Source organism: Coenobita brevimanus, chromosome 92 (genome assembly GCF_032717465.1).
Source record: "Coenobita brevimanus isolate Jiangsu-jjx chromosome 92, ASM3271746v2, whole genome shotgun sequence".
In the NCBI taxonomy this organism is placed as follows: Eukaryota; Metazoa; Arthropoda; class Malacostraca; order Decapoda; family Coenobitidae; genus Coenobita; species Coenobita brevimanus.
In genome coordinates, this window is record NC_137045.1 from 8435898 (window position 1) to 8458066 (window position 22169).

General features: G+C 39.8%; 1 protein-coding gene across 1 annotated transcript in view; it reads left to right on the top strand.

The window, feature by feature from the left end:
• Window positions 1–22169, top strand: part of LOC145412069 (heparan sulfate 2-O-sulfotransferase 1-like) — an 87803-nt gene that overhangs the window by 49482 nt on the left and 16152 nt on the right. The window contains exons 9-10 of the mRNA XM_080281987.1: window positions 1586–1665; window positions 6045–6192. Coding sequence (XP_080138113.1) covers window positions 1586–1665; window positions 6045–6192 — 228 coding nt within the window. The remainder of the gene's footprint in view (window positions 1–1585; window positions 1666–6044; window positions 6193–22169) is intronic.

Genomic DNA, 22169 nt, shown 5'->3' on the forward strand with positions numbered 1-22169 from the left:
AGGGGGGAATCCTCTCACCACACTGGAACCACATGCTAACATTGGGTAGGAGACAGTGCACTGAGCTGGGGGCTGTGGAGTCAGGCGCACACGTCCTTCATGCCTGGTATGGGAGGGAAGCACTGTGACTGGCATAGTGTAAGTGCTGTGCTTGAATATGGTTGGTTTAGTAATTGCCATGCTCGACAATGATTGGTTTACACCCGTCGAGATGCATGGGCTTGAGGTAATGGTGGTGCATATTACACAGGGTATCAGAAAAATGTCACTATTGAAGCTGCATTTGCGAATTTTGTGTAATGTCCACAAGGTACTGGTATATTAAACTGTTGCATGATGCTGCCACGTTATGAATCATCCATTTAGGATCGCACGATTTAGGAGATTCCACTGTATTTTATGGTCAGGTGTGGATATGCTTGAGAGGGAGTAGACTTGTGGATGAATGATTTACAGAAAGAGAAATAAATGGTGTTTGTGTGTGTGTGCTAATTCATTGTTTTTATTCATTTGGTTTGAATTTCAAAGCAATATGGTTACAGCAAGTGCATTTGTACCTTGTGATGATAAGGCACGTATGAAAGCATCAGATTCTGGAATAAGCTTGACAAGATATAGTTGAGTGACAAATTGTTTGTGGTAAGTCCAGTAATCTCTCAATTATATGGTGTAATTCAGCCAACCCCCACATTGGTTATTGCAGAATGCTGGATATTGCGTAGGTACCCCCAGTCAGTTATCCATTCGGTGTTGGGCAGGACATTGAGTCAATACCCTAAGCCATCTGTCTCGACCCTCTATTCCAAAAACTTTCCTACAATATTACTCATGAATAAAAGATTATAATTAAGCATAAAATACTATACAGTACTGTATTGATATAGTACATACTGTATAGTACAGTAATACAGTATATGACAATCATACTGTACTCACCTAGTGTTGGTAGCGATGGAGGGTAGAGTAGCACACTGTGCAGTACAGTGCACTTAATCCCATGTGGTCTACTGGTGAATGACTCCCACAAAGATTACTCCAGGATGGGGTACCACGGGCTAAGTCACAGCACCAAGGAGTAACCACTGCTTAGGTCACAAATGCATATTGCATAGATACGTCCTCGCTATACAGCATCCATGGGAGGAAATGAGAGAGCAACAGTAGGCTTGGTGCATTGGGTGGGCCGCTTCCACAACACATTGTGATTGGCTGGTGTGTTGCGAATTCTGCCAGTGCACCGATTGGGTCCCGTGTCTGAGCCGGATGGTACATGTCACCAGCAAAAAATGCATAGTACAGTACTGCCGATTGCTCCTCGTTTCAGAGTCTGATATTGCCTAATTTTGCCAGATATTGTTTTGATAGGGCTGTGCAAAGAGTGCTGGAAATTGCTTCGAGCCAGATATTGCAATGACAGATACTTGACGGATCGTTGTAATGTGAATTCATATTGTTTGGCATGTCTTCCCCAAACAGGACAGTTTGACACATACCAGTATATAGTTTTGACTGCTACTTTAAGAGTATTTTCACTGAAAAGGATTTGTATGTTACATTTATAATTTCATCATGCTTTTGTCCACAGGATCAAAATCACATATAAGAAAAACAACAAAGAAGATCATGCCAACAGAGGAAACAATAGCCAAACTACAAAGCACTAAGGTATGGTACTAATACACTGGGTGCTGGAAAGAGAGACCTTCACACAGTGGCACAGATATAGCCAAATCAGCTCTGCTACTCAGTTATACTAATGTCCCCCAGCTCCATCCCTGTCTTTTGAAAGGAGGCTGGTGGACTGCAGAGGGCCAACTAATGCCTGCAGTCCATTGGCTTCATGTTCACATGAGCCATGGGTTACAGCAACAATTGATACACTGAACCTCCTGTAAGTCTGTGCATTTGTATATCTGTTTTGTCAGAGTAAGAGTTTGCTTGAATAGGAAGAGTTTCCAAATGATGACGTATATTTATTTGTGACTTGAAAGTGTGTTTTAAAATAGTGTCACGGTCAGCCAGCAGCCTGGTGCCAAAGTTTGAATCCTGGTTGATGATGATGATGATGACCACTGGTGCCTCCCAAGGACTGGCAGATGTAATGGGTCCTCTTGCAGCTGTGTAAACAAGGCATGACAGTTGCTATACCATGAAAGTTAAACATAAGAGAAGGAAGGAATAACTAGGGATATGAATTAGGCCTACTGCTGGAGGATTTTGTTCAGCTTAGGAGAGACTTCTGGTTATTGTTGTTATTGTTATTGCTGTAACCCCAGACATATCTGAATGTGAACCCAGTAGACTGCAGGTTAAAGCTGCCCTTCTGCTTTCCACCATCCTTCTTGCAGAGGAGAGGGAGGGAGCTGAGAGACAATTGTGTGAATGGGTAAAGAAATCAGTTACACTGTTGGAAGGTGCTCCTCATCTACACCAGACTCTAGTAGTGAAAGGGGTTATAAATTATTCCTGTTAACCCCTTCAGTATGTTAATGTCCATTTTGCTTTATTCTTATTACTGTACCACCATTGTCTCTGAAGATAGTATTTACCATGGAGGGGCCTCTCATGATGAGGGCACTAATAAAACTGAGACACTAAACAAATGTGCATATTATTACATCATCATCATCATCATCATCATCATCGTTATTATTGTCTGTTTTTTTCCAAGCTGCTGTTATATTGCTAATGAATTAACACCTTTTGTTTGCTTGAAATTACTAATTACCATATTCATTATGTGGTTATTTTTAAGACAGAAAACATTTTGGGAAAGTGATTTTTAGTCGTGGTAGGTGGGGGCGCTCACCATCCACTCACTCAGGGTAGTGCTGCTGTCAGGTGTCAACCCTTTCCTCTCCTCCATCCTTCTTTCCTTCCATCCTCTTCTACTCTTGTTTCCTTCATTCTTTTCTCATCCTTCTGCCTACAGGTGACTTTACACTCCTTCTGCCTTTCTTTCCATCATTCTTTCCACTTCCTTTTGCCTATGGGTGACTCTGCAATGAGTGACAAGCCAAATGGTTTCCCATATACCAGGAAACCATTTGCTACATTGGGTGGTAACCATAAAACCAAATTATGGCACCTGGTGGTTTAGTGGGTAATTATGGCACTCCAGTTGGATTGAGCCGGTGAAGGTTTATATCCAAGGGGTGGTTGGGGTTTATTGCTCACGTAATGCCACTCAGGGATGAGTGAGGCTGGTCACTCTCATCTTATATATATATATATATATATATATATATATATATATATATATATATATATATATGTATACATATATACATATACAGTATATATATATATTTATATATATATATATATTTATATATATATATATATATATATATATATATATATATATATATATATATATATATATATCCATCCATCCATTGCCAGACGCCATGTATCCCAAACGGGGTGGTCAAGGGCTTAGAGTTAATTGTTGTACAGGGAGGGGCACTAATCCTCCTCCAACCCCACTTGACACGTAGGGATGCCAACAGCATCTGGTGTTCCCAGGCGGTCACCCATCCAAGTACTAACCAGATATATAATGTATATATATATATATATATATATATATATATTTATATATATATATATGTACATACAGTACAGGTGTATCACCAGTTTCTCGGCATTGGATATTCTGGCACGTCCTGTAATTTGGACAAAATTACAAGAGGACTCTTGAAATTCTCATGCCAAACAGACTAGTTTACCAGCAGCCATGGATAGTGTTGAGTGTTGCGTGTCTATCTGTCTATCAATTGCCAGACGCCACAATCCCGCACGGAGCGGCCACTCGACTCTGAGTTACTTGTTTTACAGGGAGGGGCACTAACCCTCCACCAACCCACATGACACATAGGGAGCATGTATGATTTGGTTATATGGTTACCACCCAGCGTTGTAAATGGTTTCTTGGCTTACAGGAAACCATTTTGCTTGTCACTCAATGTAAAGCCACCTGTAATGGAAAGAAAAGCAATAAGTTGTGACAGGAAAGATGGGAGAAATAGGAAGAGAGGAAGGCAGGCACAGAAAAAGAATGATAAAGGCTAAGGAAGACGTAGGCAGCACTACATCAAGTGAGTTGATCACTTAAATTACCTATGCTGCGTGTCTTTGTGATCACTGTATTATGCGTGATTCGTAGCTTATTTTACTTACATTTAACCTGAGCTATGGCTTCTAAGAAAGATGCAAGTGTCACTGATAGTGTCAAGCATCAACACCAGTCTGTTCCAGTACAGTCAAACCTCCTTAATCATGGTTGATTGGTCTGCCAAACTACTGAAATGACAAAGCCCCTCCATAACCAAATAAAACAGTAAATGGAAATAAATGGTCATTGGTCGAAGACCCACAAATTTACATTCACTTTGTTGCCTTATACTCTAATAATAACCCCTAAAAAGCCTGGAGAGAATGGATCAGCAATGTTTACACTGATTCTGCCATTCTTGATCATGAATCAGACAACCCTTTTCTTCCATATTTCTCCAAACTTTGTGAGCCAGCATTGTTATCAGTATGCTTTGTCCGTGAATATGAAATTCGCACAACTGTTCCTAACCGTGAGTTTCTGTTCATGTGAATATGACGCATGTCATTGCATTTCTCATTCATTTAGTTAAGTTTACCCTTAAATTGAAGGAGGGAGGAGGCGAGATAGGCCAAGATGAAGGCGGAGAGATATGGTGGATGAGTGTGTGAGGAATAAGAGGTATGGAAGTTGGTGAGGCAAAGGGACTGACAAGAGATGGAGCTGGCTGGATGAATTTTATGCGGAGAAGTGCATGACCAGGGATTTGGCACCCTTTTTTAACTTGACAGCATTCGGATTGACTCTGTCGGATAGGTATATGTGAAGCTACTATATAGTAAAACATTTGGCCTATCAGACAGAGCCAGGATTCTGTGGGCTTGAATGATGAGTGAATGGAATTGTGGCCCATTGATTTGGGTAAACTTTTGTTGTCTGGATGCTGCTACTTCTTGCCCAGCCCTAGGGTGGGAAGGAGGTCAGGATGATTTCTGGTGATGATTACCCTTAAATTCTATATCATTTCAGTTTATTCGTAACTACAACCACTTCCGTCTCTGTTATCTACTGAGACACTTCATAAGTGAGGGTGGAGCATATGAAGTGGTATTACATTTCAGGGTTGTTTGTGTGTGGAAGCCAGTCACCATGGAACATGCCATTACCATAGTGACTGATATGTAACTACCCAGTGCCTTACCTCACTGGCTGCTTGCATCGTCATATATATTTTCATTCATATGTCTGGTCAGAATGGTATATTAACAACAATTTGGAGTGATTTGATGCAGTAAGCCATTCTTATTATGCTAAAAACAAAAGCAATAAAGCAAGAAAAGGTAGAATTGTTGGAAAAACTGGACTATGGTGTTCCTGTGCAGAAATTTTGTGACATGTAAGGTACTGGTTTGTCAACTGTTTGTGATGTAAAGAAGCAAAGGGAAAGATACTGAAAGTGTATGCAGATAGACAGTAATTCAAAGAAGCAAACGAACATTAGGAAAACTATGAAAGACAGTAAGAGTACTGAGCATGATTGAGTCATGGTGGAATGGTTTCAGCATCATCATCCTGTAGTAATCGAATGGGCATGTTGGGTAGCATGATAATGAACCAGGCTCAGTGTAATCATACACATGTTCGAATCTGAGTTCTTGTTCCATAAAGAACTTAAATTTGAACAAGTGTATGATTACACTGAAGGATTGTCAGTGAGAGGTTTACTACTGAATTATTATATGTGACATCCAGTGGTCCCTCTTGAGTTATTTTATATGTCATATTAGTCTGGGAAAACAGTTCATCTGGCAAGGCTTTGGAACCAAGGGTGCTGGAAAACTGGTGGTGTAGCTGTATAGAGAGAGAAAAAGGCCTTTTCATCATCATCATCATCATCATCATCATCCGGATTTCCTTTCCCACCCAAGGGCAGGGTGCGGAGTAGTCCTTTACATTGATGAAATTTCATTCAGTTTTTCTTTTGCAGGTTTGGAAGCTAGAAAACGAGTTCTACAACTTTGCCTTGGAACATTTCCACTTCATGCAGAAGAAAACCCTAATGGAGGCAGAAGATGGGAGTGGCCTGGTGGATCGTGGCCAGAACTTTATCTACGGCAAGATCAAGCCCAAGAAGAGTTAAGTGACTACAAGCTAGGAGAGTAGAGGGAGTGGGGTTTATAGATTGCTGAAAGGAAAGTAAGGAATGTATATCGGATATTGTGAATGGAAAAATTAAAGTGGGTAATTTGCTTTATTTCAGTAATAGTACAGGTCTTGGTGACTAAAGTAATTTTCAGTTTTAGTAATGCATAATTTTCCATAAAACTTCTTTGAGAAATTATTAAGTTTACACGGTAAAAATCAACTGTCTCACTCTGAATCAGCAGCTTACATTTTGTATGGCTTGTACATTCAACATGTGTGTTGTGCAGTGCAGGTGTCAAGCCAGGACCTTGGTAATGTGCGGATGCACTTGCAACCCAAGTAACTATGCAAATTGGGATAAGGATACGGTATTCAACACTACAGTGTTATTTCAAGTACATCCGTAGTTCAAATAAATAATGCTGGAATGCAGCATCCTAGCACAGTAACAGGAGCGATGTACAGTATATAGTTGACAAGTTAGGGTAGAAGAAAAAGACCAGTGTATTAAAGGAAAGTATGTGGTAACCATAAAAAGAAGGAGAGATGTATGTTTTCTGAAGGTACATGAAATAGGTGGGGGAAGAGTTCATAATGTTTTATTGCTGAGAGGTGAAGGGTTCTGGAGGGAGTATCCTCGTGCGCTGGAGTATCTTTTTTTTTTAAGTACAGTGCCAAAGTAAATTTTATGGTGATATCTGGAGCACATTACTATGCACCTGAAGGAGGGAGGTTCAGGTGCATGGTATGATATGCTTAATAATTATGAAGTCAAATGGAGATACATATGCTTCATATATCCTCCACTTCCCCTGGTTATGCTAATGGTGCCATGACATGAAAGGCATTTATTAGTGGAGTAGTAAGTGCAGCTGCTTGTCATATTTGCATCTTAAATATTAAGGAATATGGTGTTCATGTAGCCACAAATGGAAGTGGTCTAGTGAATTACGGTGCACCAACCAGGTATGACCCAAAAGGGTCTAAATCTGAGAGATAGGGTGTTATTGCTCATGTAATGCCGCTCAGGGGAGAGTGCTAGAACTGGTCACTCTCGCCTTAGATGTCAAGACTCAGTAGCCTAGCCTTGGGTTCATATACTCTTAATGGGGCAATAAAGAATTGATGAAGGGTGAATGGATGAATGTTTGTTTGGAAGTAATCACTACATTTCTAGGTAGGATGTTAAGTTGTACTCAGTTTTAGTCAGTAGTTTCACAACAGTTGCCATTTGTTCAGACTAATTTACAGCAAAATTAGTGATTTTGCTATTTCATGTCAGTATGTTGTTGCTTAGTTTAACCTAATTGGTACCCTTTTGTTTCTAGTGTGTATGTGTGTGTGTGTGTGTGTGTGTGTGTGTTCTTACCTAATTGTATGTTTACAGGAATGAGTTAAGCTTGTACTGTCCTGTGTCTTAAACAATTTTTATCGTACGTATTCTTAAATTTATGAATTTTTTGGCACACATTATTTCATTCACTAGTACATTCCACTGATCAGTTGCCCTATTCAGGAAACTAAATTTCCTTATGTCTTTGTTGCCTCTCTTTTTATGCATTTTTTTGCAGTGTCCTCTTGTTTATGCGTCCCCATAGGTTATGTAATCATTTATGTCTATTTTCTCCGTCCCTGATATGCATTTATATAACATAATCATGTCTCTTCTTTTCCTTCTCTCCTGTAGTGTAGATACATTCAGTTTTTCTTCATAGCTTAGATCTCTTAATCTTGGTACCCATCTTGTAGCGGCCCTTTGAACTTTCTCAATCTTATCTATGTGTTTTTTGAGATGAGGACTCCAGACTGCTGATGCATACTCCAGGGTTGGTGTGATGAATGATGTTATTTCTTGGCATGTCTTTATTTATGTATGTGAATGCTATTCTCATATATGCAAGCAGTGTATGCATGTTCTGTACCTTCTCACTGATGTGGTCAGCCGGGGATAGTCTGTTATTGATAATCACACCTAGGTCCTTCTCCCTTTCTGATGTGTGTAGGGTTTTGCTTCCTAACTTATAATCCCAATCAGGTCTTTTTCCACTTTTACCAAACTTGATTACATGACATTTGTCCACATTGAATTCCATTTTCCATGTATTGCTCCATTCATGAAGTTTATTTAATTCTTCTTGTAGCTCTTTACAGGAGTCTGTGTTAGTAATTCTCCTTTGTATTTTTTGCATCATCAGCAGACATACTTAGATAGCTTTCATTTCCAATGTTGTTATCTATGTCATTTATCGTTCACTCATTCATTCATTCATCATCCAATCCTACATTGCCCCATGAGAAGCGTAGGAGCTAGGCAAGTTGGTCCTGACATTTAAGATGAGAGTGACCAGCCTCACTCATCCCTGGGTGGCACTACATGAGCAATGTACCCCAACCATCCCTTGGATATAAACCTTCACCGGCTCAATCCGATTGGAGCTCCGTAATTACTCACTAAACCACCAGGCGCCAAAATTTGGTTATATGGTTACCACCCAGCGTAGTAAATGGTTTCCTGGTGTACAGGAAACCATTTGGTTTGTCACTCAATGTAGAGTCACCCACAGGCAGAGGAAGAGGAAAGAATGAAGGAAAGAAAGACGGAAGAGGGAGTGTAAAGTCACCTGTAGGCAGAAGGACAAGGAAAGAATGAAGGAAAGAAAGACAGAAGAGGATGAAAGGAAAGAAGAATGGAGGAGAGGCAAGGGCAGATACCTGAGAGCAGCACTACATTGAGTGAGTGGATGGTGAGCACCCCCACCTACCATTATGTTTATGTACACTAAATACATAGTTGGTGCCAGCACTGAGCCCTGTGAACCTCCGCTAGTCACTTCCCTCCATGATGAGTAATTTCCCCTTTGTACTGTTCTCATTTACCTTTTTTTTTTTTTTTTTTTTTTTTTTTTTTTTTTTTTTTTTATAGAAAATCTTGCATCCAACAATACAGTTTGCCTCGGATTCCTCTTTGACGGTACAGTTTCCATAAAAGTCTCTGGTGTGGTACTCTGTCAAATGCTTTCTTGAAATCTAAATAGATACTGTCCACCCATCCTTCTCTTTTCTGTAATGTTTCTGTTACTCTATCATAGTAGCTAAATAGATTAGTAACATGATTTTCCCATTCAGAAACCAAAACTGTCCTGTTATCAAATTGTGTTGTGGATGATTTACCCAAACTTTTCTTATCAATGTGTGTGTGTGTGTGTGTGTGTGTGTGTGTGTGTGTGTCTCTCTCTCTCTCTCTCTCTCTCTCTCTCTCTCCAGAACTAACACATGAAGATTTGACTCTGTAATATACTGTATTTCACACATGATTAGCAAAAAATACTACTGTAGGAATTTCAGTTCTCTTAAAATGTGATGAATTTTTATGTGGTGCAGGAGAGAGACTGGAATTGATGAGAGAGATAAAATACTTGGGTACAGTGATAGAAAAGAGAGGAAAGAAGTTGAAAGTAGAGTGACACAAGTAAGAAAAGTAGCTGGTGCAATGATGGCCTTGATAAGAAACAGAGGCTTGAGTGTTGCAGCTGCACAAGGCTGAGGGAGTTTTAGTGCCGACTTTAACATATGGATGTGAGACTATGATGTGGCAAGAAAATGAAAAGTCAAGAGTAAGAGCAGCGGAGATGGGACTGCTGAGGAATGTATGTGGAGTACAGAGGGTGGATAGGATATGAAATAATGTGATTCGTGAAAGGTGTGGAGTGAGGAAGTCTGTGGACAGCAGAATCGAAGAGAGTGTCCTGAGATGGTATGGTCATGTGGAAAGAATGGATAACAATAGAGTGGTGAAAAAGCTATACCTGAGCGAATTTGAAGGAGGGAGGAGGCGAGGTAGACCAAGGAGATGGTGGAGAGATATGATGGATGAGGGTTTGAGGAAGATAGGTATGGAAGTGGGTGAGGCTAGGGAACTGACAAGAGATCGAGCTGGCTGGATGAATGTTGTGAGGAGAAGTGCATGATCAGGGATTTTGGCACCCCTTGTGAGCATGGTAGTGTCCAGATTGACTCAATCGGATACGTTTGTGTGAAGCTGCAGAATGTTGTGAATGTTTTTGGTACATCAGGTAGAGCCAGGATTCCGGGGGCTTGAATGATTAGTGAATGGAAGTGTGGCCTACTTGGATTGGGCAAGTTTGTGCTGTCTGGACATTGTTCCTCCTCACCCTGCCCTTGGGTGGGAAATGAGGTCCAGGTGATGATGATGATGATGCAGGAGAGTGGGGTTGTTATAGGTACTAGTATAACTAAATATTGAAGAGTAACAAAAGCAGCTTCCCTTATATTATAAAGCTGTTAAGGAAAATGAACTTTCTTAGATTAGATGTTGCTAGAGTCAATGAAGAAAGTTAGGCTGCTGGTACAAGCAGAATATGGGTACAGGTGTATGTGAAGTACAAAGATTTAAGAGGAGACCACCAGTGTTGTGTGTCTTTGTCCAGGAAGGGAGCGTTATTACACATTATCACTAAAACTAGATGGGTCCAAACATTTTCACTAAAACTAGATGGGTCCAGACATTATCACTAAAACTAGATGGGTCCAGACATTATCACTAGATGGATTCAAATGAGTGTGCTTAGCTGATGACCAAAGGTTAGGATAAAAATAGAATTTTAGGAAATGTTTAAAGGGTGTGCTGAAATGTTCGCACTGAAAGTTTTTAACAGGCTAATCCAAAATTCCTATTTAAGTACAGTACAAGAAGAGTTGTCATATTTACTTTTTCCCTAGCTGTATATTTATCGTACACTTACAGTACTTATCATCATCATCATCATTGTTGCTGTTGTTCTCATTTTATTGGTCTTCATCATCAGTGCCATCACCTTCTTCATTATTATCATAATCACGAGTCATCATCATCTTTTTTTGTATTTTTATCATCATCATCATCATCATGTTCATCGTCATCAATGTTGAACAAAAAATTAGGGTAATTGGTATTGATTAACCCCCTTACGGACCATAAGTTTTCTGTAAGTTTGTGGGACATGCTTAGTTAAAATGCTGCAAGGACAGCCTTGGCCTACGCACAAAGAAAAACATTCCCATGGATTTTATTTGCCACGGAAATTGGTTACTTTATATTGATATAAATTTTATACCATCATCTTCGCTGATGTTTATACTGTACGAGAAGCTAATAAAAACACAAAACTGATGAGTGAAAGTACCAAAATGCAGTAACAATAATGTTGTTTAACAGTGAAAATAACTTCCCAACACCCTAGTACAAAATTTTGCCCACACCATGCAAGAGCTAAGCATATGTCTAGATGCAGAATTTCAAGAGCTTAGTTATTGACCAATGGTTTTCGAGTAAATCACCAAAAATCGCTTCACCCCCCCCCCACACCAAAAGCTGACTATTTGAGAGTGTTGGCCTTGAAAAAGGCACCCTCCCCTATGACGCATCAAGGATTGACGCATTTCATGCTAAAACTTAATTTTCGATTAATATTTTTGTCCAAAATTCCCCAATTGGCATCCCTCTAGACCAACACTGATTGTGTGTCAAAGTGAATCATCTGTTACTCTTCAGCCTAACGCCATTTTCACACATTTTGTGTCATTGTGCGCGAAGGAGTTAAAAAAGAAAAATTAGAAGGCTAATTTCATTTTCAAAGGATTTCCAGGAAAAGCAGAAAGCTTAACTTTCATGAATTAAGTTTTTACTGAATTTAGTTGATAAGCATAGGGAACAAATGAAAAATTCACTGACTTCCTTCCATCTTAAGACTCGGTTATTTTTTTTTATTTGTATTTTTTTTAGTAAATGCAAGGGAGAATGAATCAAGGGTCAGGAGCCTGCAGATTGTTCCCTTCAAAAAACAAAAGCAAGAACAAAGTAACAGAGAGCCAAATGCAAGATCCGTTCGTTTTGAGATGCCCGGACACACTGCATTTCAAAGACTGGAGATCATAGGCAGTAAGAAATACAGACAGGGGGAAATTGTTCCAGAGTTAACCTATTGCATACATGAAGGACTGGGAGTAATGGTTAACTCTTGCATTAGAGAGTTGGACAGAAAAGGTATGAGATTTTTGTCGCTAGACAGGGGCTACATGCCTGCTGTGGTGGTGAAGGGATGCAAGCAGACACTTTAGGGGAGCAGTGACCATTGAAGTAGTGATAGAAAAGAGATAGAGATGTAACCTTCTTAGCCTCCTTATTTATATATGTTCTCTCAGTTGTACCATAACCATCTAAGCAAGCTTTCTTCTACACAATTATCATCAAACTTTGATACTCCATACCTTTCGTGAATCACTTTCTTATCTTATTTATGCTTTGAAAACAACGTATATTCCTTGACAATCCTGTTTCAGTAGTTCATATGCCTGACTTTTCACAGGTACACTGTATCTGTCCCTCCATCATCCAATCCTATGTTGTCCCATGAGGAGCGTAAGAGCCGGGGGCTAGGCAAGTTGGTCCTGGCATTTAAGATGAGAGTGACCAGCCTCACTCATCCCTGAGTGGCATTATGTGAGCAATAAACCCTAACCATCCCTTGGATATAAACCTGCTCTGGTTCAATCTGATTTGAATGCCATAATTACAGGTTTACTCCAGTTTAACAGTGCAATTGGTTAAGTAAAAACCCGTCGCTAGGTGGGGTATCGTATATAGGGGTAGATTTAACATGTCAAGTATAGGAATGCATTTTTGAGTTTTGGTTTCTCCCCCAGTCAAGTCCTAAACCCAAGTGAATGAGTCCAAAAAAAAAGTTTAAAGCCAATCAAAATTGCCTAACAGCAGTTAAAAATACTAACCTAAGTCTAAAACCAGTGCCTGTCTGACTGGTACCGGGATCTCCAACTCGTATTCAAACTCAGTAAAGAAGAAGTAGCAGCATTGTATACAGTCACACCATCAGATGGTTCTGGGACAATTAAATAAACATGTTATATATAATAATAATGTATGAATGATGCAGACTCATCCAAAGTGCAAATTATTGTGATGGAGAATTGTTGATGTTTTGTTGGGGAATTCTCTTGACGGGGAATGTGATCGATGGTGTGATTGGGATAGCCTTTTCAAAGGACCCTCTTTATGTTGTTTTTTTTACTGGTCTGGTTGCTGAGCTCCTTCATCTTCTTCCTTTTTATTTTCCAACATTTATTTAGAAATTCCTTTGTGTTTTCAAAGCATTTTCCCTTGAACAACCCAAATGTAAACACATGATTTATCGATTGATGATGTGATTGGGATAGACTTTTTAACAGCCCCTCTTTATATCGTGTTAGCTACTGTTCTGGTTGCTGAGCTCCATTATTTTCTTCCCTCATATTTTCCAACATTTATTTAGAAATTCCTTTGTATTTTTGCAGCATTTTTCCTTGAACAGCCTGAATGTGAACACATGATTTATCGATGTCACAGTTTTCATCAGTGCATGAAATATTTACTCTCTAAGACTTTCATAATCATTAATATTAATTTAAAACTATTTTTATGTATTCCATGATAGGTCAGATATTCAGTGGTCAAACACAAAATATTCTTTGTTGAGTCACCTAGTTGTCCACACTGTTTTCTACCTTGTCTGATGGGCGAGAATCCGTACCCCAAATGACAGTGTTCACTCCACCTATGACTAAAACCGGTATTCTGAGTCAAAAAACAGTTTATAAATGAACCTAAACACAAAATTTAAGTAAAATTTCATCATATGCAGTAAAAGAGAACCAAAACCCATTGCAAGACCAAGGGTAAGCCTACGATAGGCGGAGTAGGGTGGTATTTCTACCCCTGTCACTATTCCAGGGTATTGTGCCTAGGGGTATCGTAAATCGGGGTTTGCTTGTATTCACTAAACCACCAGTAGCCATAATTTGGTTATATGGTTATCACCCAGTGTAATAAATGATTTCCTGGTGTACAGGAAGCCATTTGGCTTGTTACTCAGTGTAGAGTCACCCATAGACAGAAGGAACAGGAAAGAATGAAGAAAGAAAGACGGAAGAGGGAGTGTAAAGTCACTCATAGGCAGAAGGAACAGGAAGAAATAAAGGAAAGAAAGACAGAAGAGGAGGAAGGAAGAGAGGAAAGGGCAGACACCCAAAGCAGCACTACATTTAGTGAGTAGATTGTGAGTGCCCCCACCTATCACACAGGTACACTGTATCATGCATTAATATGGACAATAACACAATTCTTCGGCAGCCTTCATACTCAGTTTTCTATTTTCTATTTGGCCCATCATAGCACTGGCTACATTGTCTCCTTGAATTACTGTGCTTTGTACATCATTTATATTTTTAACTCCTTTTCTTCTGCTGCACTGAAATACTTAAACGCATATACTATTTCAGGTCTCTCCATTCATCATCACATCTCATTAAGAGTTTCCTGCTTGCATAATCATGACTGTACTCTTATCATCATGTACTCTCAAACCATCCCTCTTGCAGACATTCACAGAACTTTGCACTAGTTTAATGCTGTATCCATTTTTAAAGCTAAGAAATATCTCCCATGCAGGTCAAATAATGCATAATGTACTGTACTTCATGCTTCAGTATATAACGTATCAAAGCAGTGTACAAATTTCATTAAAATTTTTTGCTTCTTAACTCATACAGCAGTCTGTTGTTGAGTGATGAGTTGGATCACAACTGCTTCAGAAACACCCAAAACTAAAAATCAGTTCAGTACCACATATAGTTTACCTTCAAGTAAGTGTGCTATGTTTGTAATCATGTTCTCTGGTATGGCAGTGTTGTTAAAGCACTCATTAATCACTGCATCTGTTTATAATGTCATGTAATGTAGCTGTTTACGATGTGTCACATAATGTGACAGTATATAAATTTACTTTGATTTGCTTAATCTGTACCATGCTGGGGGAGGGGGGACTGATACCCCTCTACGCTGGCCGATTTTGGATTTTCTTTCTGCCAAATGGGCTTAATATATCAATATAAGATCCCTGGCACTAATAAAAATAATCACCAAAGCCAGAAAGTTGGTTGAATTGATTCGGGTTGGTGCCAATCTACCTCTGAAATCTTTGAGGTTACTGAGAGAGTGAGCGTCTGTGAGCTGTGACCTATTTTTTTTATTTTTTATTTATTTTTTATTTTATTTTTTTTATTTTTTTTTTGTCTGGCTGAATGGGCTTAATTATCATCATCATCCATACCTCCTTTTCTACCCTAGGGCAGGGTGAGGAGTAGCAATGTCCAGACAGGCCAAATTTGCCCAATCCAATAGGCCACGTTTCCATTCGTCATTCAAGGCCCTGGAATCCTGGCTCTTGGATACACCAAAAACATTCTCCACATTCTGTAGCTTCATATAAATATATCCGATAGAGTCAGTCCGGACACTGCCACATTAAAAAGGGGTGCCAAATCCCTGATCATGCACTTTTCCTCACAACATTCGTCCAGCCAGCTCGATCTCTTGTTATTTCCCTAACCTCACTGACTTCTAAATCTCTCTTCCTTATACACTCATCCACCATATCTCTCCACCTTCTCCTTGGCCCACCTCGCCTCCTCCCTTCTTCAGATTCACCCCACTCTATTGTTATCCATTCTCTCCACATGACCATACCACCTCAATACACTCACTTTGATTCTGGTGTCCACAGACTTCCTCATTCCACATCTTTCACGAATCACATTATTTCATATCCTATCCACTCCTAGTACTCCACATACATTCCTCAGCAGTCCCATCTCCACTGCTCTTACTCTTGACTTTTCATTTTCATGCCACACTATAGTCTCACATCTATATGTTGAAGTTGGCACTAACACTCCCTCATGTAAGCCTCATGCACCTGCAACACTCAAGCCTCTGTTTCTTATCAAGGCCTTAATTGCACTAGCTACTTTTCTTCCTTGTGTCACTCTACTTTCCACTTCTTTTGCACATTTCCTCTCTTTGCTATCACTCTACCCAGGTATTTGAACTCTCTCACCAATTCCAATCTCTCTCCATTCACTGTAACATCACACTGGGATTCACCTTCTCTCTCAGTAACCATCACTCTGCTCTTTTCTACATTTACTCTCAAGGCACGACGCTCACAGATATTAGCAAAACTCTGCACTGGTTTACCAAGTTCTTGTGTGATATTTGTAAATAGTACTGTATTATCAGAATACAACAAATTTGAGATATTCCATCCATCACCATTCAATACCAACAACATCTCTTTCTCATTACTCGTGTTTTTACATCTTTCATTGCCCTATCCATGTATATATTGAACAACCATGGGGACATCACACAACCTTTTCTCATGCCTGCACCGATCATGAACCATTCACTTAGATGCCCATTAACCCTAACACATGCTTCACTACCATCATAAAAACTCTTGACGGCACCTAGCAGCTTACCTTCTATACCGTACATGCGCAAAACTTTCCACAGTCCTTCACTGTCCACTTTGTCGTATGCTTTTTCCAGATCCATGAATGCCACAAACACCTTATGGTCCTTCTCACAAGCCTTCTCTGTTATCTGTCTCACCGCAACTATTTGATCCACACATTCTCTGTCACTCCTAAAGCCACCCTGTTCATCACTCACTAGGACTTCTGATATCCCTCTTTCTCAGTAATAATTCTTCCATATACCTTTCCTACCACACTCAGTAGACTTATGCCACGATAATTCTTGCACTCACTTCGCTCACCTTTAGTTTTTTTATAGGGGTACAATCAGAGCCTTTTTCCACTCTGCTGCCACAGTTTCACTCATCCATGCCTTCTTACATATCTTCAACAAGCACTTCATTCCACTTTCTCCACTACACTTAATCATCTTTGCATACACCTCATCAACCCCAGCTGCTTTCCCATTTTTCAGCCACTTCACAACACTCTTCACCTGTGCGAGTATCACGTCTCCTGGCACTGCATTACATCTCTGCACACCCCCAAAACCAATCTTGTTTACAGCTGCTCTGCTCTCTCTATTCCCATTCATCAGGCTTTCAAAATACTCTTTCCATCTGGTCCTTACTTCATCACCATGGTTTAATAATCTACCACCAACATCTTTCACACCATCACATTTCTTTCCGTGTTCACTTCTACATTTCCGCACCTCTTTTCAGATTAACTTCCTATTTCCAGAGTATTTTGCATTCATTTTTCTTCCTAGATCATTTACCTCCTCCTTTTTCCTTTTCACTAGTCTCTTTACGTGCTTCTTGCTCTCAATGTATTCAGTTCTTATTTCAGCTGAACCCCTGTCCTGTAACCACTTTTTTCTCTTTTCCTCTATCGCTCTCTTAACCTCCTCATCCGACCATGCCATACCTTTCTTCTTTGTTGTTACTCTTGCTGCACCTCACACTGCATAGCATTCCTAACAGAGCAATCCCTATATGCATTCCACAGGCTGTCCAGATCCATTTCTTTCCAATTCACTGATTCGAACCCCTCCTCTACTTTGGTCCTGTATTTATCTGCTGTTTCTTTGATCCTCAGCTTCTCAACTTTCAGTCTTTCTCCCTGACTGCTCCTCTCTTTCTTGATCCACCTCACTCTTCTCAGTTTGATCTTGCATACCACAATCGTATGATCTGACAGACTTCCACGTCGTCCTCTCATGGCCCTCGGATCATCAACCTCTCTTTGAGCACGTAAGCCAGGCTTCTTTCAGCACGATCCCTGTCTTCTCTATACCATGTATATTTATGTGCATCTTTGTGTTTGAAATACAAGTTACAGATGCACAACCTCCTTTCCTGACACACATCCTTCAGTCGCTGCCCATTATCATTTTCTCCTGGTACTCCATTACAACCCATTGTGTTATCGTCAGGACCAGTGCTTACTCTTCCATTCATATCACCCATTACGATCACTTTATAGCTCCTGGGCATTTCTCCCACTGCTTCATCCAACTCATCCCAAAATCTGTCTTTCTCTCTCTCACTCCTGTCCTCACACGGTGCATATGCTACAGTCACTGCCACTTTCACCTTTTCAAACTTGAACTTGACATACATACACCTAGAGCTGACACATTTGTAGTCTGTCATTCCACTCTGCCACATCTTCATCAGCAACTCCTTCCTTGCATCTTCCTTGCCCATTCATGCCTGATCTTACATATTTCAAACCCTCCCACTCTTCCACTTCACACCCTTTCATCATTGTTTCACAGAATGCCATCCCGGCATGTCTCGCACTCTCGAGCACGTTCACCACTTCCACCCTCTTGCTCTTCTCATTCACACCTCTCTCATTCCACATGGCCATGGGCGTAATACATCAATATAAGATCCCTGGCATTAATAAAAGTAATCACCAAAGCCGGAAAGGTGGTTAAATTGAGTCAGGTTGGTACTACTCGACCTCTGAAATCTTTGAGGTTACTGAGAGAGCAGAGAGGCTGTGAGTCTTTGAAGACTGTCACTTGCCTCCCGTGCTCCTAAATCAGTGTTGTAAGCGTAGCAGAGAAATGTCTGAAGTTAGCGAGATATGTTACTATCTTCCATTTTACTTCTGTTGCTTGCAGTGACTTCTCAGTGTTGCAGGACTTAGATCTGCGTCACTGATATTTTAGAGGGGGACGTAGATCTACATCGCTTGCACGGTACGGGTTAGTGATCCATACTGCAGTTAGTGGCTCCTTGATAAAAATTTTGTGATACACCCTCCAGCAGTCAACCTGGGTCATATCCTGGTGGTTGAGTTTATGTATAGTTGTGCTGTAGGGGCCCTTAAACCTCATAAAATGGTAGTTTAAAATGTTTCACTTTCCAATTTTAGCAGTTTTACATTTTTGTAGATTTACACATTGTAAAGTTAGTGGAATCAGAGTTTTGTGTTCATTAGTTATGAATATACTGTAATGCATAGGCTATTGATACAGGAGAATTCATATTTAGTTTATAGTTGTCATGTCGAAGTACAGTAATATCATCTGGTGCTATTTGCTGTTAAAACACTTTGAAGGGTGGTCTCTGTTATCTCTTCACATGCACTTTGTTAGAATTTTTTCTCTTTTAAGTTGTTTATATACCTAATCTCTGTACAGTAGTTCATACGTAGGCTACTAGTCACTGTTCACTAACAGGTAGATATTTTGTGACTGTGTGGGTTTGTTTACATAGTGCAGATGCTGTTGATATGAGTTGTAGTAACACACACACACACACACACACACACACACACACACACACACACACACTTTCTCTCTCTCTCTCTCTCACTCTCAAAACCATTTTTTTTTTTTTTTTTTTTTTTTTTTTTTTTTTGCAACCTCATCAGCATTTAGCAAGCAAAAACAAAGAGTAATGTAAGAATTATGTATGTACTGTAGTGTTGTAAGTAACTAGCTGTGTAAGAATGTTGAGGTAGCTTGTTTGTATGGGGAGAAATTTACAAATACACATGTAGCCTGATGGTTTGGGCTGTACTTAAGCAAATGAATAGTTATTAAGCTGTATATAATATACTATTTTTATAACAAGTTTAATGTATTTTGTGTTATGCTATGAAGTATAGGTATAATAGCTGTAATTTGTACAGTACAAGATAATATGCTGTGGTAGGAGATGATTTGTACTTGGGATTGCCACTAATGTAAAATACAGTAAGGCTTTAGTTAAAATAGTACTTTCAGTTCTTTCAAAGATACATTTAAGAGAACTTTTAATCTAGTGTACAGTAGAACACCATTATAACTGTTTTTGCCTCTGGAAAACATTGACATACAGATACTCAAGTTGTGGAGCCAGCTCTTGGGAAAAGAAGGGATAATCTTGAATGTTACAGAAAAATGAAAGAACTGATACTGAAACAAAACATATGAACTTTCTGAAATATGACCATCAGATATACCAACGGAATGTTGTCATTGTAAGATTTAAAATACATCTACCTGAAACTAATCTATCAGTTCATCACTTTTATCTGACTTACTGCACTTCACTTAATATTATTAGAAGCAGTTTTTTTTGGACATGTGGAGAGAATGGAGAATGAAAGACTGACTAAGAGGGTGTATGTAGGTGAGGTGGAGGGAGGGAGAGGGAGGGGTAGACCGAGGATGAGTTGGAGGGATGGAGTTGAGAGGTATATGAGGGAGGGGGGGTGAGTTGGGGGGAGGGGAGTCAAATGGTGGGTTACAGAGTGACTTGGAGGCGTTTTGTCTGCGGCCACCCTTTGCGGGATTAGGGCGTCGGGCTATAGATAGATAGATAGATAGATAGTTTTTTTTTTTTTTTTTTTTTTTTTTTTTTTTTTTTTTTTACGTAGAAGAAGGAACCAAAGGCCAGAAGTCCAGAAACTGTTTCTTCCAAGAAGAAAAACAAAAACAATACAAAAGAGAGCCAAAATCAAGATCCATTCATTTCGAGATGCCTGGACACACTGCGTTTGAAAGACGAGTTCATAGGAAGTAGAAAATACAGACAGAGGGAGACAGTTCCAGAGTTGACCTGTTGCATGAATGAAAGACTGGAAGTAACGGTTAACTTTTGCATTAGAGAGTTGGACAGAGAAGAGATGAGAGTTTGTTGCTAGACAGGTTATGGAATTGCAGCAGCTCAGTGGTTCCATACTTAATTCCAGATTGTGCAACCTTGAGCCTAGGTACAAAACCTGATGATGGACATTTGAAGTGGCTGCCAGTAATATCTATGCCCTCTTTTAATCCCTAACCACCAGGTGTTGGTAAGAACTGTCAAGAAATTGGTGGCTGGGTGGTGCCAGGTGTCAGTCAGAACCGTACTTGTTTTCACACCACATTTTGAAGTGGCCACCATTTGATCTCATCACCAAAAGCAAGGGAAAGAGACTCCCGCTAGCCAAGCCATCCATACCTTGGTTGTCTCTGTGGCTTTGCCAGGTGTAAGACAATTTTTTTCTTAGCCTGTCCTGTATGATTCTGTTCCCGCCTCACGTGGACTTTTACCTCATCCTCCCCTGCCAGGCCTGTTTCCAATGATGCTAGGAAAGGATTCGGTGAAAGCGCCATAGGGCGGGCCTTGGGCACCGCTGTGTCTAGTTTATCTAGTAATGGAGAAGTTATCACATTGAGAGCGAAGCCAAAATTGAAGCCGTACACTAACGCATGAATACAGTCTACCTCTCACGCCAGAAATTACTCTTCATTATGCCATTACTCATTGACCTGCAGACCTGGGGGTACTTTCACGAAGAGTTGATGAGTAATGTGGTCTTTAATTTGTTTTCCAAAATTCTATAGTTTCCGAGATATTAAGGTTTGAAAACAGGCTATTTTCAGAAAAATTTCCGTAGTGAGAGAACAGCAGCACTATAAATAGCCGAGCGTAGAGGTGTTAACTGATGATGCACCTCCCTGACAGTGGAACCAGTGACATGCAGATTGGCATACAAAAATAATGTTTCATCTTATTTAAATTTTACTTTCATTCTCATCTTAAATGTCAAGACCAACTTGCCTAGCCTCGGGTTCCTGCGTTCCTTATGGGGCAACATAGGATTGGATAATGGATGGATGGATGGATAAATTTTACATGCTCCTTTCCTTATGGGCATGTTTTCATAATTGGTGCCTGTCTGTCATGAAAAAAGGTTAATTAAAATTTTCCTCCTCCCTCCATGGAAAGAGCTTGTCTTGCTGTAGACCAGTTTGAACAGACCAGCTTATAATTTGTCATTATCACCATCCCTTCATGAATGATGGAAGGAAATCTAATTTCCCATCTTCTTTTCATTGATTTTAGAACATGCAAAATTGTTTACAGTACAGGCGATGAATGGTAAGGTTTCAACTTACGTACTGGATGTCAGAGATGTTGATTAAAAGAACCTAAGTTTTTGGTTAGGTACTGCAAGCTTTTTATTGTGGTTGTTACTTGACACATTTAATCTGCCTTGAGAAACCGCCTATATGCAGAAGGCTAATATGCATAGTGGCACATATTAATATAAATTTGCCTTGAAATTTCATTAAATAGGCAGTGATGAATGGAAGCCAGTAGGGATA